This window comes from Lepidochelys kempii, chromosome 10 (assembly GCF_965140265.1).
Source record: "Lepidochelys kempii isolate rLepKem1 chromosome 10, rLepKem1.hap2, whole genome shotgun sequence".
In the NCBI taxonomy this organism is placed as follows: Eukaryota; Metazoa; Chordata; order Testudines; family Cheloniidae; genus Lepidochelys; species Lepidochelys kempii.
This window is the reverse complement of record NC_133265.1, coordinates 6,605,634-6,618,307: the sequence shown is the minus strand read 5'-3', so window position 1 is coordinate 6,618,307 and position 12,674 is coordinate 6,605,634. Positions and strand designations below refer to the sequence as shown.

General features: G+C 47.0%; 1 protein-coding gene across 3 annotated transcripts in view; it reads right to left on the bottom strand.

The window, feature by feature from the left end:
• CACNA1H (calcium voltage-gated channel subunit alpha1 H) overlaps positions 1-12,674 on the bottom strand; it is a 478,577-nt gene that overhangs the window by 198,501 nt on the left and 267,402 nt on the right. For 2 of the 3 annotated variants that reach the window (XM_073361774.1, XM_073361777.1), the window contains one exon: positions 5,695-5,828. In XM_073361774.1, the coding sequence (XP_073217875.1) occupies positions 5,695-5,828 (134 nt within the window). Of the gene's footprint in view, positions 1-5,694; positions 5,829-8,568; positions 8,667-12,674 lie in introns of those variants that run through there. The other variant, XM_073361776.1, reaches the window with a different exon arrangement.

Here is a 12,674-nt window from a genome sequence, read left to right as displayed (position 1 = left end):
CTTAGTATGCAATAAAACCATCAAAAACTTTCACACACAACTCAAAACAAAAGCTCTCTTTAAGAGTGAAGTGCTCTAGATCACTTCTCTTTTTTGCCACTGGTTCTCATTTTCACACCCTGCTGAAGTGGTCACTTTTGAGCCACCCAGGAGCAGGCTACACCAAAAATCTTGCAAGGAAGCCCATTCACCCATCATTTCCAGCTCAAACATGCAGGTCTGGGAGGTTTGGGTGAACATCTGGGCTTTGAGCGATTCTCTAAACTAAATTGCTGCACATAAAATCAGTGGGTGTGACTCTCAGTTACACAAAAAACACTTTAAATCTCTCTGGCAAAACAAAGGGGCTTTAAAAGGTGTGAAAGAGGCCCCCAGAGAACTCCCTCTATGCAGACTGTCTGCTGATGTAAAATCTCTATGCCAGCCTTGCTTCCCACCCCTCTTTGGGGGGCAGGGGAGGTTGGGGTGTGGCAGGAGTGCATTGCACTGATTATTTTCTGCTTCTTTGGGCCCAAAGGGGGTCATTGGAAGCACACTGGAAGTTTAGAGTAGTCCTAAGGCTGCTCTAATTTACCCTGATGGCTGGATAGATCCCTACACGGCCCCAGATTACAAAACTGGTTTAAAGTTACCGTTGCCCCCCTGCCTTCATCCATGTCCCAAGTACAGGAATGGAGTAATTTGGAATCAGGCCACCTAAGTCTATGAACTTCAGTGTTAAATTTTCACTGCAAGGTAAAGTGAGAGACCTGAGAGATACACCTGATAGCTAGGTTTCAGAGTAACAGCCATGTTAGTCTGTATTCGCAAAAAGAAAAGGAGGACTTGTGGCACCTTAGAAACTAACCAGTTTATTTAAATAAATTGGTTAGTCTCTAAGATGCCACAAGTACTCCTTCTCTTTTTACCTGATAGTTAGAAAGCATTTGGGGAAAAAATCCTTTCTTCAGTCTCTGAGCTCTACAGAAGCTGCATAGTCAATGCAGACTAGGACTGGCAGACTCATTGCACTGCACCCAGGGAGGATTAAGTCAGGGATTTGTTTCCTAATGGTTTGTGGAAAAGAACTGGCTTCATTAAAAAACCCTGTGAACTTAGCAACCCCATAAATGTGTTTCACTGTTTGGGGTTTTCCTTCCTTTATGCTAGAGGGTGGAACCCAGAGACTCCCTCAGGGCCTCTGTCTGGGAGAAAAGGCACCCTTGGTTTGGAATCAAATAGAAGACTGAGCCACTGGGCTCTGTCTAGGGTAAAAAAAGCCATTGTCTGGAAGAACCAGAGTTCTGCTCCCAGCTCTAGGTAAGCAAGGAGAGAGAAACGCATTGAAAAGCATGCAGCGTGGGGTGGGCGTTGCCTGGGAAACCCACCATCAAGCCCTTATTTTAACTGGCCCAGGCTCCCCACATAGCTTCCCCCTTCTTACCATTCTCACTGCACTGCTGCACTGACCTTCAGTGACCCTGTCCCTTCGTTCCACCTTCCTGCCACTCTCCCTTCCATGTTACACCCCCCCCCCCCATGGCTGTTTTCACATATCAGCCCTTTCCCTAGCCCTCTCCTCTTGCATTTATTTGCCCAAGTCTTATTTCTCTTGTTGTCACAAGGACAGTTGCAACACCGAACTCTTCCTCTCATCGCTCTCTGTGTAGCCTTTAATGATGCTTTATTTGGGATGCACTGATGCATAATAAAGGAGGATGGCGCACACAGCCTGTGGGGTGTAAAGCCACAGAAGACCATACGCGTGCAAAGACCCTTAGCATCCACGGGAGAAAGTCACGGCCTCACATGTCCTGTCCTTCAGCATCCTCATTCATCGTTCATAAAGACTGGACTATTATCGTGGCCTCAATATACCAGAGAACAGAAGTCACAGCTCTTTCCTATCTGCTCTCCCAAGGAAGGCAAGTACTTTCTTGGTCTGGACAGCGATTAGATTAATGGCATCTAATGCATTTTTCACGACACAGGGACCGCTCCAATGAGCAGAGACATATATGACCCACTTGACATTAGCAGTCATGAGGGGACAAATGACAGATTACCTTTTTGTTGCTTGGCCAATGTTTTCCACCCGGGCTTGTGGTCAGATTCAGGGTATGTCTGCATTGCAGTCGGGAGGTATGATTACAGCAGGGGTAGGTGAGATCGAGCTTCCTCACTAAAAACAGGAGTGAAGCTGCAGTGGTACAAGTAGGAGATATGAGAGCCTAACTGCCCAAATAAATGCCTGCCTGAGATCCTGACTATACATTTGGGCAGCTAGCCCATGCTTCACCACTATTTGTAGCGAGCTATTTTGTTCAAATCTAGGCCGGGTATGCATATATCTGCCGCAGTCATGCCTCCTGATTGCCGTACAGACATGCCCTCAGAGGAAATAGAGCCAGCTTTCCCCAGGCTGAAACTTCCCATGGTACTTTTCTTAGGCAAGCAGAGACAGAGAGTATTTACTGCTGGAGTGGCCTTCAGATGCAATCTGTTGCTGTCAGCAGAAGATCTGTTTATTTTGTAGTTTTCCCGCTTACTGTCGGCTTTCCTCGATAACTGTGCTATTAGCATAAATCAGCTCGCTTAAGGAAACTGAATAGGACAAATGGAATGGCGGGCAATGCCCATTTGTCACTCACTTCCCTGCTTATCAGAAGGGCCCCTTAATAGGCTCCATCGCTTCCAGATCCGCTTGTCAAGAAAAACAACCCACTTATTATGTCACAGGCTCCCCGGTAAAACTGCTGCTTGTTGCCCAGGAAGGACAGAACTAAGTTTCCAAAGTACTTTGTAATTCAAGTCACCCTCCAAGGCTCTCCTTTCTTTAGATCCGAAGGTGAAAACCCAGGCAGGGTTGGGGAACAGGACGGGGATGCAAGGGCTTGTTAGCCAAACAGAGAACGACAAGGCAAATTACGAGGAGAAATGGTTCATGTTTGGACCCCATGTTCAAGTCTCTCCTGTGGGCAACAAAGTTAGAATTCCCACAGGCATGCTCCAAAGGTACAATGGTCATAGGCCACATTGTGCCTTCCAACTGCTTGAGAGGCCCTTGGGACTGGCTTGCAAATGGATCATTCTGCGTGTCATTCCTCAGCATTAACAGCATCCCACCAGAAGGTTTTCTTGTGTTAATAGTGGTTTGATTTTCCCCTCTCTCCTCCACCAGCCTTTTACGTCTATAAAATGGGACTGGAAAACTACCTCCAACAGACTTGCTTGCGAGTGTTCCTATCTTTCCAGCTTACTGAGCTACCAATACTGTGGCCAAGGAAAGTCTGATTGTTAAGCAACAGCAGAGGACTCTCCCTGCGTGTGTGTGGCATTTTAATATGCATTGCTCTGATGCTCACCGTGATAACACCTGAGAACCTCCCAAATGTTAATGTAATGCATAACCTCCACCGCTCCCTCCTGGGATAAGATGCTTGGGCATTATCATTTGTATTCTAAAGGTGATTTACCTGAAGTCACACAGAGAGACAGTGGCCGCCCAGCTGGATATAGATTCCAGATTTAATGGCTCCTGGATGGATGGTCTTACACAGAACTATGCATGTGCACCTGGTTCCTGACTATATCCTAAAAAATACACAGTGGGGCTAAAAAAATGTTAACTAGCTTTTTCTTAAACTGTAGCCAAAGGCTGATTCAAAGGAGGTTCAGCTCCGACAGTTTTATGTTTTATTCATACCAGTAATCCATTCCTAATTGTATTCCTGGACAAAAAACTACATTAAGATGGAGTTAAGGTTGAGCACCACTGCTTTAAGGGTAAAACACATTGCAGGGATGTTACAATTACTCCAAAACCAAGTACTATAAACCCAGGATATTCAAAGGTAAGGTTACACGCAATATCCAAACCAGTTTTCCATCCCTAATTGTACACCAAGCAGGTAAAATTGCTTTGAGTGGGTATCATCCAGTCTTAGGACCTAATTAGTTTATATCTAGGACATTTTTTAATCTGCTCAATACTTTTCTGCAGATCACTGGGAACCTGAAGTTTAAAGGAATCTGCTCTTCCAAGCGTGTTTGGGAGTGTAAAATAACCATCTCCATAAACTTGTCTCAGGAGAATAAGCAGCTGTTGGGCGAGGTGTGTTCAAATGTCAACAAACATAAATTTAAAGCAGAAATTACCATGTGTTTATAATTTATGAGGATTAGAAAGTGTGCCAGACAGCCAGCTCCCTGCCCCTCCCCCCACGGCTAGCCTCGCTGATGCTTTAATCTTCCTGAGCCAGACTCTCCTTGCTCAGCTGAAATCCACCGTCTTCATTTGTCCTAACAGCACCCACTGAGGCCAATGGGTCACAGCAGCATGGTGGCTTTCCAGGCAGGGACAGTGTCAAGCTGAAAATCTCAGACGTTAATTTAAATCCCGTATCTATGTTGCTAACATCTTAGATTATTAGCATGGACAGGACTCTTGAGGAACAGATTTGTTTCCCCCTATTTTTGCTCTGTACTTTGTGCAGGTCTCCGAGCTTGGGCAAGGAGAAAGCCAGTCAGTTTCTGCTTTGCTTGCGGTTGTTTTCTAGTCACTGTCCCTTGCAGGGGCTCAAGCACCATGTTCCAGCAACGCACACTGCAAGAGACACAGAAGGGGACCTGGTCCACAGCAGCTGAAGTCAATGGGAGCGTTGCCACTGACTTTTGTGGGAGCAGAATTGAACCCGACTGCACTTTACACATCTGTTCTTGAGCCTTAACTGCGAGCTTTGGGAACATGCTGGTTATTACAATGCCCAGATCTGAATGGATTTGATTTGACTGAAATCAAGCCAGCAAAGATTGCTATATAAGGGGCTTGAAGCTCTTACTTTGGTAGACAGGTTCACATCAGTGGTTGCCAGGGGCTTAGGCACATGTCTTTGGTACAGAAGCACCTGAGTTGCCAGCATTCCAGTTGACACTTCCCATGCAACCCTTCTTTGCTGTTCAGACCTCCCCTATACCGTAGGGAGCATGCCTGCTGGTGAAGAAGCTTCAACATCCCCGGACAGATACACGACTTAAGAGTTTGTGGCAGGACAAAATCAAGTGGTTTAAATGATAGTTTAGTCCCCACCCCTTTGTACCCCAAACTTCCAAGGACTAGAGGTGGTCATGGTATGTCTGCACACCAAAGAAAAACCCATGGCTGACCTGTGCCAGCTGACTTGGATTCACAGGGCTGTTTCGTTGCTATGTAGACTTCTGGGCTTAGGGTTGAGCTTGGCCTCTAGGACCCTGTGAGGTGGGAGGGTCCCAGAGCTCAGGCTCCTGTCTGAGCCCGGAAGTCGACACAGCCATGGAAGAGTCCTGCAGCCCCAGTTCCATGAGCCCGAGTTGGCTGGCACGGGCCAGCTGCGGGTGTTTAGCTGCTGTGTGGACACACCCATAGAAGGCAGCCAGTCCAGGGAGATGCACTGCTGCAGAATGCCTTCTCTAACCCATTCCCTCCACCCCAACCCTCAGATTCAGGTCAGGCTAATCAACAGCAGCTTCCCATTTCATATTTTGCAGATGCTTTTGCAAAATCAATTACAGCCGAACTCAACAGTTTTATTGCCTCAGAGATCAGGTTTTACATGACTTTTCTTTGGCTCCCACTTGGCAGCTTCCTTAAGAAATACCCAAAAGCAGCCAGGGCGACTGGTGGATTTGTTTATGCCTCCAGTGCACATGGTTAATTTATGAGCTTTGGCTACTCACCCGGCCATTACGATGAAGAAGTCCAGGCGATTCCATGTGTCTCCTAGGTAACACTTCTGCCCGAAGATCCCCAGAGCTACCATCTTGATGACCATCTCCACAGCGAAGAAGGCGAAGATGAAATGGTCAAATGCCTAGGTCATAAAAAGATGATTGCAGTGAGTTCTACTGTGGTTCTGTATTGCAGAGATAAAAAAACTAGGCATATGTATATTTCTACTGTATGGATATTATGTATCTACAGCTGAGGTGATCAAACCATGGCTCATGGAGTACTGAAGTGTCAGCTATAAAACCCAAAATACATCCTGGGTTGTCTGCTGAGTGATGATAACACGACTGAAATGCAACTGTTGGGTTTTTATTGCTGAGGAACAATAAGCAATTTCTATTCATCTAGTGACAAAGATACAAGCACACAAACGTGTTATGCTTGTTACGGATTTACTATTGCATTTAAAGCATATGCAAATCGATATGCAAATGCCACACAACCCTCAGGGTCCTGTCAAGTTGCCACTGAGAAACTCCGAGATACACGTGCTGTGCATTTGGGGTGCCCAGGCTTTGTATCGTGCACAGGCTGAAGCAAATATCGATCAGTCAGACCACATGTGCTACAGGTTAGGAACTGAAATATTACGAAATGGACTCATTGCTAAATGCATGTTGCCCCATAAATTATGACTATGCAGTGGGACGTATTGATTGTTATTAGTCACATGGAAAAAACTTTTCTCTTTTGAAAAAAACCTCGGGAAAGTTACAGCAGTGTCTTGATCCACGCCCGTAAACGTGGACAGATGTGCCCCTCCAACCACTTTCTTTGTGATCGTAACAGTCAGCAGAGCCTCCTACGGTGAGTCTCTGATACTTTCATTTTGAGGCCTGCATGGTTTATTGCCAAACATAACAGAAAACAGGCAGCTGCAAACTGGCTTCCTTTGCATATGCTGTTGGGTGTGCACCTGTGCAGGTGAGAGAGATCTATCTAGTCGAGCTGTCTGCTTACCTACCAACACTTTACAAACTATACTGAACTTGTTCCAGCAGTCTCCGTTCATTTGATAATTGGCATCTGAGTTATCTCCACAAGGGAGCTCAATGCTTCCTACATCATGTTTTGGCTTTCGTTCTTCCTACAAGCTGGAGTGAGGCAGGGGTGAAAGTTGGATGATTGTTCTTTGCATGTTTTGCTCTTTTTCAGTCTGCTAACTGTTCACAGCATGCTCGGATTTTTACAAATATATCGGACATGTTGTAATCATTCACCACTCAACGCAAACATTGGTCATTGTGCGGGCTCCTCCTGAACTGGTCACTTCGATTCATTCACGTCACAAAGGTTATGATCTACACAGCCTGCCGCAGCAAAGCCTCCCAGCCCGGAGCAACAGATGCGAGCTCCCGGGACCCATGCTACCACATGAAAAATAGCTAGGTAGATGTAGTGATGCAGAATCTGCAGCCCAGGAAGGAGGATGGGCTTCAGAGCCCTAGCTCCGGCCCGAACCACAATTCCGAAGTGCTGTCGACACGGCTATTTTTAGAACACTAGCATAAGTCCCCCACAACCTGAGTCTGTCCACCTGGGCTGGGGAGGCTTGCTACTGTGGGCTGTGTAGACGTATCCATAATATGGTTTCGGCTAACTGCTTTGATGACATTTTCTGAAGAGAACAAAGAGTGAATAATCAACAACAATGACTCTTGCTCATGCAAAAATCCCTCTGTTTGCATGTGGATTTGGGTATTTGTAAGAATGACAGACACCCACCAAGCCAAGATCCATTTGTGTGAATGATTACAAACAACAAAAGGCAGGAACATGGTTGGGAGGAATGGAAACCTTTGCTTCAGACCAGTTGCTATCTGATGAGGTCTAGGAAGCTGCTTTCCCCATGGGCAGGGTATTCCATGAGTACCTGCCACAATTTGCTGCACCTTTCTCTAAAGCAGCTGGGACCAGATGCTACCCTAATCTGGTGTGGCAATTCCTACGGTGGATAACCATTTGCAGTATTTTCTCAGCTCGGTTCTACAATTTATTCTGTAACCAATCTCTGGTGGTTTCTCAATTGCTCTGGTTGGTTCAGTTCTGCACCTAACATCTCATAACTTTGGGCTGGAAGGGTCTGGGATGAGAGAACCTCTGGTTGTTGACATTTGCATATGGGTCTGGGATGAGAGAACCTCTGGTTGTTGACATTTGCATATGGTTGATGACATTTGCATCCTTGACCAGTCCTTAGAGGTGGATGCATCTGATGATCTACTAGAGGTCCCAATGGCATTTCCTTACTGCAGAAGGGTTTGCAGGGTATTAAAGAGTCAAGCATGCTCAGGACATTACACAGACACAAGCCAGCCATCTTTACACTGGTTCACATAATGCTTTGCAAAGGCTGAGTGTCTCCATAGATGTCTGTTTGGAGCCTAGAAGGCTAGTTGGTGAAGGAGGTGCAGAGTCACAACTCTCACACCAGATGGAGCAGTGATGTGATGCTAAGGGCAAGGGGCTTAGAGATGGCCAGCCCTGTGGCATATGTCAGCTATGTGATTGCCAGGCTCACGTGCTGCCCCCTGGAGTTCTGGGAGGCTATTAAGGTTCTAGGAAAAAGGTTTATGAGCCCAGGACTTGTACACCGGCCTCAGTGGACAGTAATCTGCAGCTCGTTTGGATATAGGTCAGCTGAAGAACAAAGCAGGCACAGGCTTTTAGTACACTCTAGCCAGATCCTTAGGATCCTGACTGGGAATATAATCTCGGGGCCCTGGCTCCTGAATGAATCACTAGCCCAGAAGGCTCACTGTTCTCCATGGGCTAGAGTTTTACCACCCAGCTGTGAAAGTGCATCAGGCTCCCATTCCTACCTCCAGGATGGTGCACCGCTCCGACTTGCAGTCCACATCCTCGCAGGGCTGGAACATGCCCAAGGTGACACAGTTCAGCAGGATGACCAGCATGCTGACATGCTCGAACCAGGTGAGAGCAGCGAGTTAAGGAGGATGCACTTGGTCAGCAGTGGGCAAAGACATGGAGAGTGTCAGCAAAAGCACGGCCCCATTTACACATCCAAAGAACCTGCACTCCCGATCCAAATAACAAAAGCTGCCTCAAAGCTGAAGTTTCTGGGAACTGACGGGAAAGGATCCCTGCAAAGGGGACTCCTGCTGAGATGAGAGGACGGTAGGGGCTTCAGAACAGTGCAATGAGACGAATTATTAGATTTCACAGATGACCTTCCACACCTTGTCATCAATTTCCATATATCATACAGGTGAGAGAGCAGCCAAGGACCCAACAAAAAATCTTTGTCCATCCGTAGCAACTTTCATCTCAAAACCCTTTATCAGCCTAAATCCTCAACCCCCCTGCATGAGACAGGCTAGTGGTAATAATTTCTGCATTACAAAGATGGGGAAACTGAGGAGGGAGTGGTCAAGTGATTTAGCCAAGGTCACGTGGTGAGTCAGTAACAGAGTCTGGATTAGAGCCCAGAAATCCTGCCTGCTCCAACCATATCGCACCGTACCTCATTACTTTCCTGAGGCTTGGGCCTATTCTGTGCCTCGGATGCACCCGAGACTTGACTAGCGGTCCCATTTACATTTAATAATTTTCCAAATTAAACTGACACATTCCCTTTGTTCCCATTTGAAGTTCTCAGAGCGATCACCAAATGCTGCAAATCCAAGGATTTCTACAAGTCCCCATCAGGGCGATGTCGGAGGCCCTGGGAGATGGGAACTTCCATACAAGCTCCTCAGCATGGGCAAGGTGAATGACAGCAAAAGCAAACTGAAGTCAGCAGCAGATGCTGATCTGGAGAGGGGATGCCAGGTTGGGAGTTAGGCTATAAATCACAGGGCGATAACAGAGGGAGAATATGTATTTTGGGCCTGCCGAGCTGTATTGCAGATGCAGAGTTGGCTCAGCTGGCACCTGGAGCGACCAAGTTTCTTCCAAAAATCTGATTCACAGTCACAGGAAAGCAAAAGGCTCTTGGTTAGAGAACTTTGGTGTGGCTGAACTATCAGAAGAAAATCGGAGGGCCAGATTCTGATCTAGGTTACAGCGATGTAAATCCAGAGTAACTCCAGTGTAGTAACTGCCGATTTACACCAATGTAAATGAGAACTCAATTGAATTCAGAGGGTTTCATTACTACTATTGGGATGATTTAAAAACAAAACAAAACAAAAGACAGATTTTGGGGGGGAAAAAATCTTGGGTTTCACAAGTGTGTGTGAAAGAACTGGATGTTAGAAAATAAATGTGACCACGAGAGAGAATGTGGCGGAGGAGGAGAATTCTTTTATATCATCACGCAAAAAAACCCGCAACAACATTTCTACATTAGACAACACTGTAGAAAATGGTCTTATTTGCATCAATAACTTCAGAAAAAATACCCTACCATGTCTTGTCCTGTTCATTACTATACAGCAAGTGGTTTGTTCATTATACAACATCCCTAACTCAACCTCCCTCCCATGCTGCCTGACTGCTCTGTGTTTGCAAGAGCTGCCTGAGTAATAAATCCAGTGTTTATAATCTGAAGATCAACTAAGGTTCATGAAAACCATCCAACAAAAACTAGAGTTTGGGTTATCGGGGCTTCTCATCTCTCGAGAAATGGGTCTGTCAGTTTTGCCCTGGCGGCCCCATGTTTTATCCTTTATTTATACCACCCAGGCTTGTGTCTTGGTGTTATTGTCCCCAAAGATGCTTTTTTTTTTAAAACGTTCACTGCGTTTGCCTGGAATCTGGGTTGCCGGGCGGTGTGTGCGTGTGTCCGACAGGATGGAAACCATGCACCCGGGAGGCAGCTGGAATTCCGCTACCATCCGGATTGCTCAAACTCAGCAGCATTCCAGCCGTAATGACCGGCAGCCTCCCTAAAAGCCACAAAACAAAGACAGCCCGGGCACCAGAAAGGAAGGAGACCTTGGTTTCCACTAAGTGCTTGTAAAGCTTTTTGTGATAAAGCCCAGCCACAGACACCCTCCCAGGCCAGAGCGAGGGTGAAATGAAGCCGTAATGGAGAGCACTATCATTAAAATCACATCAGCGTGAGCACTGCTCTGCAAAGCTCAGAGGAAGCCTAGGGGACCAGGTCCTCAGCCAGTGTAAACGGTTAGAGGCCCACTGATTTCAACTGAGTGACAACGATTGAGGATCTGGCCCAAGGTGTTCACCCTGTGCTTGTCAATATGGTATCTGAGCATCTAAGGGTAAATATACACTGGAGCTGGAGGTGAGATTTCCAGCGCGGGTGGGCACACCCGCACTAGCTCTGACCAAGCTAGTGTAACCCACCCACCTCCTGGGTGTGGTGTTCTGCCCCATCTAGTGGCACTGAGACTTAGGGAGAGTGAAATGAGTCTGCTCTGCAGCCTTAACTAAGAGGCAGTTGGCTTTTAGCTCACGCGGTAGAGGCTCCAGCACTGAGCTCCAGAGGTCCCCAGTTTGATCCTGCCCACTAACAACCGGGGTCTGTCGGCGTTACACTACCACAACAAAAAGCATAGTCACAGGTGGCGGGGCAGGCTGGTCACTCTGAGTATGTACGTAGGGAGTCAGATGGGACCGTTCCTGGGGTAGCAAACCTACACTATTTGTAAATGGGTTAGTCTCTAAGGCGCCACAAGTCCTCCTTTTCTTTTTGCGAATACAGACTAACACGGCTGCTACTCGGAAACCTATTTTTAGAGTGCTGGCTTGATCAGAGCTAACGCAGGTACGTGTATCTTAGCCACAAATTACACCGCCAGTGTCGACGGACCTCAAGAGACTGCCCTTGCTCCTAGGAGCGTAATACAAACATGACTGGGGGTTGACGTCTCTGCTGGCAAAACGCCACTGGTTTCAATGGTGTGACCTCAGTAGTGATCTGTACTGCAATCTAATGGAGCCAGTCTGGAGGAGATCTTTAACAGCCCGGTATTCCAGCTCCACCCACCAGGACACATCTCCCAGGCAGTCAAATCTGTCCATTTCCACAGATTTCGAAGTCACAGAATCACAGCAGAAGAACAGGCAATGGCGGAGCTAGAGTTTCCAACCTTTCTGAACAAAAGTTCCAGTTTATCCAGAAAAACAACCACCACACACCACAGCTGTGGCAGGCAGTGACCGCCACCTGCCTGTTAGTCATGATCACCCTCAGCAACCAGAGAACACGGGCTAGCTAGGACACATGGGGAGTCTGGGTCAGCACCACTGAATGGATACAGGCACACCAGGGCCAGTGTGGAACCTCAGCATAAAGAGAGAATGGTGGCCTGCAAGAGCAGCCACAAAAGACTAAAGCACTGTACAAAACTGGCACTTGGACCAGGGTTTGACAGCCAACAGCCAAAGGGTTAAGGCACCAGGGTGGAATGAGAACAGAGGCAAGCCAAACTGGTAAATCTCTCAGTGAATGTGAACCTTGTTTGTACGAGTCATTGCCCACAGAGCCTGTGCGCGCGCTGCCTGCCTGGCGTAACTACTGTTAGTATGATGCAAAGGTGGGGTATGGCTGCAGAGGTCAAAGGTCATCCTCCAATTTGGGAGGGGGGGTGCTGGATATCAGGGAACTGCAGGCTACAGTCAACACCAGGCTTTGGTTGCTACTGTATTAGCGGTATGTATCGTTTAAGTAGCATTAATGTCGATGTTAAGTACAAGTTCTCAGTGTCTTTAAAAGAAGACCAACACCATGTCATCTCTTTCTGCCCCGGGGCCAACTTTTGCAGTTTTACGCACAAGTCACGACACTTGGTGTATTTCTTAAAGCCCCAGGTTCTGGAGTCAGGTGATTACATTGGAACGGCAGCTTTCATTTAAAACAATGACTACATTTGTAGCCCTAATGGCTGCAGGGAGACGCTTGAAAACGTGCCCCCGAGCGCATCCTAATGGCTCAGAAACCAGAAGGTAAAAAAACCAACCCCCTGTTGTATTATTTTTAACAGCTCTTGCTTTTTAAACT